The 4,817-nt window shown below is 37.7% G+C and overlaps 2 protein-coding genes across 2 annotated transcripts; one reads left to right on the top strand and one right to left on the bottom strand.

Annotated features, from left to right (window-relative positions):
* The first annotated feature begins 1,483 nt into the window (after positions 1-1,483).
* On the top strand, positions 1,484-2,263 carry LOC116003883 (protein YLS3). The gene is made up of 3 exons (XM_031243827.1): positions 1,484-1,885; positions 2,015-2,042; positions 2,121-2,263. Exons 1-3 carry the CDS (start codon positions 1,484-1,486, stop codon positions 2,261-2,263), a joined length of 573 nt encoding a protein of 190 aa, XP_031099687.1.
* Positions 2,264-2,316: 53 nt separating this feature from the next.
* Positions 2,317-4,817, bottom strand: LOC116003878. The gene is made up of 2 exons (XM_031243822.1): positions 4,372-4,817; positions 2,317-2,648 (listed from the first exon to the last, which is right to left on the bottom strand). The coding sequence occupies exons 1-2, from the start codon at positions 4,774-4,776 to the stop codon at positions 2,475-2,477; spliced, it is 579 nt and encodes a 192-aa protein (XP_031099682.1). The 5' UTR covers positions 4,777-4,817; the 3' UTR covers positions 2,317-2,474.

Genomic DNA, 4,817 nt, shown 5'->3' with positions numbered 1-4,817 from the left:
GAAATGCATCTAATTAGAATTTAAATTTACTAATAGAAAAATTAAAATTTACATTTTTTTAAATATAATTTTCTTAGTTATTATTCATATTGTTGGAATTATAATATATATAAAATACAATTAGGAATAAATCAAATTAATTATGTACATTTTTTTTTATATAAATTTATCTAAATGTTTATGTACATGATTAATTAGAGACTATATTAATTATACAAAATTTAAACTTAAATTTTATATGTTATGAAAATAGATACTTAACCAAATATATGGAATTACAAGTATATTATTATATTGTACATTTTAAAATATTTATATTTTTTAAATTTTTTATTTAAAATTCATAATAACATAATTTTGTTCATGCGTAAGACCCCATTCCTAGAGCTAACATCATATAACCCAATTGAGACATTGTGGAATAAGCTAAACCTCTTTTAATGTCTTGTTGAGCAAGAGCTAAAGTAGCTCCTAATAAAACTGTTATGATTCCTATCAAGGAGATGAAATACATTATGGAAGGTATAACTAAGAAAAGAGGAAGAAGCCTAGCTACAAGAAAAATTCCCGCTGCTACTAAGGTAGCAGCATGTATAAGAGCCGAAATCGGAGTAGGTCCCTCCATGGCATCGGGTAACCAGACATGAAGAGGAAATTGCGCGGATTGTACTGGTAAAATACTAGTTATATATTATTCGTCAAGCGTAGGAAAGCACCATTCTTAAGTGGAGTATCAAAAAACAACAAGATTGCAAAAGAAAAGGGCATCCACTTCTTTTTCGTGTCTGATACTTCTAGATATGCTGATTTGTAGGGTGAAGTGCTTGTATTCCAAGCAGTCTTGCCAGACTTTCTTACTTAGTTTCCTTGATATTATCTTGGAACATCCTCAGAGTTAATCCTCGTTATCTCAGAAGTACTGTCAGTATGTCTAAAGTTCCAAGGAATCTAGAATATTCACTTACATATTCTTCTTTATGGAATTTGACACACCTTATTCCAGCTGCAAGCTGTACTTCTTGGGGCAGATTAGTGGGAAAAATGTTCAGCGTCGCCGAGTTCAGCCCTTGCTTGATTACTATGGAGAGATGTGGTTAAATGACTTAAAGAATGATATGACAACCAGATAACCAAAGAATTCCGTGATTCAACGTGTTTAACTTGCAGAAAAAGTGACATACTAGAAAGTAAACATAGTATAACGCTTAGATCTAACACAAAACACATATATCACTAGGAGGGAACAAGACCAATGGTTTGCCCTGACAACAATTAATTACTGCTCAAAAAACACAGACCAGATGCCTCACACAAACTGCATTTTCAATTCTGATTCAATTTTTCAGACAAAATGTGTGGCCTTTTTCATGGAATTACACACATGATGCATGCTGCAACTCACACAAATGCAATCTTCTTTGCTTTTATCTATCAAGAGTTTGAAAACTAGAGTCTACAGAGGAAAAAAAGACTGCATTTCCCTATGGCTTCTTCAAAAGTCCTTGCTGTTATTCATATCATTTCTCTACTTCTGCCCACCACCCTCTCACAAACAGTGGGGAACTCACCACCAGACCCCAGCATTGCTGAATGTGGTCCTTACCTGCTGCCCTTAGCACCCTGTGGACCATTTGTGCAGGGCACAGTGCCCTTTCCTGCCCTGCAATGCTGCATTAACCTCCGCCAACTCTACGCCCAGCAAGCTAGTTGCCTATGTCTCTTGATGAATGGTTCCTCCTTGAGCGCTTTCCCGATCAACACCACATTAGCTCTTCAGCTGCCAACCCTCTGCACCATGCAGATCGACCCCTCCATCTGTTCAGGTATCTTACATAACATAACGATTTCCCTTATTCCCCGTTTTACCTCTGAAAAATCTTCATTCTAACATAACATAACGATAATAATTATATCGTTGTTGCTAGCTCCTGGCGTAACTACTCAGCCGCCATCTCTACCACCTAGCATAACCACTCAGCCCCCGTCTCTACTACCATTCGCACCCACTTCATCGGGGCCAAAAAACAACTCAACTATTGCAGGTATGGCACACAACTCCATTCTACAGTTACATAAATTAAACATTTCAGTAATTATTCCTTCATTGTCTTTGGTTCCAGCTTCTCCAGTGGTTACAGTTGAGCCTAGGATGCCTGGTTTAATAGGGTTCGGATTTCAGCATAGCTCGGGTGTAAACATAAATGTTAAGGATTCTCTGATGGTTGTAATACTCACTTCTTGGAGTTCATTGTTTTGGGTCTAAGTATTCTTGTAACCATACTATATGCAAGAGGGGTATAAAGTTTAAAAGACAAATATATGTAATGAGACTTTGATTCCTCATTGAAAATATGATTTCAAGTTTTTGGCTTCCATGGCTATCACTTCTATATCAAAGGAATACACATAAAATAAGTTTGTCATTACCCAATGTATCACAATCTCAGCTCTAAACAATCCATGATTAGAATAAGCTATTCCAAACTAGGCGCTTCCTCGGTTGGATTGGATTCAAAGACATCTGAATCAGATGCTTCGGGTCCTTCTAGGAGTTCTTGTGACTGAACCGATTCCTTGTATGCTGGAGTATCCTTGAAGTCTGTTGCTCCCTCATTGTATGTTGTAACAGCAATGCCACATGCAATTAGCTGCAAAATGAATGACATATCAACTAATGAGAATCAATGTTGTAGAAGGCGCTAGTTGGCCGTCCAGGGGCGCCTAGCACATAGAGCGCCTAGGTGCCGCCTAGGCGGGCCAGTAATAATAGTAAGAAAAACACATATGTACACATTGCATACCTTAAAAAAATAAAAATAAAAAACACTTGACCGAGTTGGTCGAGTTCGGCACCGAGTTGGCCGATTTAGGCGCCAAGTTGGCTGACTAATCGACCGGCAAACTAATGTCAACCTAACAGTGAAATCCCCTCGATCTAGGGACGTCTAGTGCCTAATCGGCCTGTAGGTGGCCACCTAGGCTGATTTTTATAACAGATAATTCCAAGTAGATATATACATAACATTTAACTTAGTGAATATATATGCCACAGAAGTAAATTCCCAACACATAATCTAAAACCCTGCCCTATACTGCCAAGTAAAGCATGTAATTAAAAGTCCAAACATCCTCAACTTGTAGATATATACGCATATAGAAGTACCAGGAACACATTGCTCAAGAAGATGTTCTTTAACAGGTCTTCTTAATTGATAAGAATACAAAACAAAAATAACCCCTTAGAAGAGCTCAGTAAGTTTCACCTGTAATTAATTGCATCATAGTAAATTTGACGTTTCAAGAAAAGATCAAAGTGGACCTTAGTGGTAAGAATTATTTCACCCTAAGCTTATCACTTACGCACTACTAAAGAAATTTGTAGAGATCAGATCTTATATCTAAATCAAATCCTAACTTTCTACTGTGAGCTGACAAGTCATTATACTTTTGCTCTCTTTCAACAACTAAAGAACAACCACCATATGTCCTCTGAACAGCATGATTGCAAAAAGACTTAAACTTTATCATAACATGTTGCCTAGTCTGCCTCAACACTGTCTTCTTCATCTTCAATGCCTATTTATAATAATATTATAAGCCAAACCGCACTAAAAAAACAAAATCTAATCAATTAGCTAGTCGAACAATGCCCTTATAAACCCATATATTTTCTCTTATATTTTCAATGTGGGACTCTTAACATTTAATATGATAAACTTGTAAGCAGAGTTCTGCTGAAGTAACCATCTCCTCATTTTTTTACTCAACACAATCATTTTCACCTGACCAAAAACTATGTATCACCCATCATAGAAAAAGCCAATAAATAACTTGACTATCAAGAATTAATAAATGAGACCTTCACCTAATACCACCCAAGTTTCAACTTTCAATAACATATCAACAGCTCAACATTTCTGATATTCAAACTAATACTCTGTCACTATTAGGCACAAATTTTTCTGTCTATCTCTAATTGGTATAAAACATGGAAGACAAGAGAATTTGAATAGCTAATTCCTACTTAAAAAGTCAAATAAGTTGCAAGAGATTTATTAGTTATGGAACCCAAGGCCGGTAAGGAAGTCCAGCATCATGGGGCAGAGACCAGTAAAGGGCCAAATTTATAGCACTTCGACTCTAGAAAATGTGTAGTTATATAAGGAAATAAAATTGTGACTTCACTTTTAGGTGTTTGTTACTAAAAGGTAATATTAGAGTGAGGTCACGGGTTTAAGTCTTATCAAGAGCAATTAAGACTGGCAGGTGCTTAGAGGGTATTGTTGGGTAGAGGCAATTAACTATAGTTTTTGGCACCGTCATAAGCATTTGATCCTAACAAATTTATTATTGGAGGGATTGAAATTATACCGCAAAAACAATGCCAAAAGCCCACAAGTACTGAAGGAAGAATCCAAAAGCATCCCACTGAGGACCTTCCCAAAAATCAGTCTCCTTGCCGGGAAGTACCGGCATAACAAACCCATCGGCGGCAGTGGCAATTGGGCTTTCCGGGCCATCATTTTCAGCTCCTATAGAAGGCTGACCCGCCTGTTTTTCATCTTCTTTAACTTTTTCCTTGGTTGAAAGTGAACCCGTTCTGTTCTTGCTCTCAAACCTACCCTTTTTCGCCGCCGAGACGATGATATGGCTTCTTCCATGAGACCGGGGCGGGGTCGACCAGCATGGTATGAGGAACGGACGGCGGACAGGGAGGTGCCTATACGGTGCTCCGGTGGGAGTATTGCAGAGGATGCGATTTCCGGTGAGAGCCATTGAAGTGGCTGATAGGGTGTGTATGGATGAGAAGTAACGAG

This window comes from Ipomoea triloba, chromosome 2, assembly GCF_003576645.1.
Source record: "Ipomoea triloba cultivar NCNSP0323 chromosome 2, ASM357664v1".
In the NCBI taxonomy this organism is placed as follows: domain Eukaryota; kingdom Viridiplantae; phylum Streptophyta; class Magnoliopsida; order Solanales; family Convolvulaceae; genus Ipomoea; species Ipomoea triloba.
Note: the sequence above shows the minus strand (reverse complement) of the source record. Positions and strands in the feature narration are given on the sequence as shown.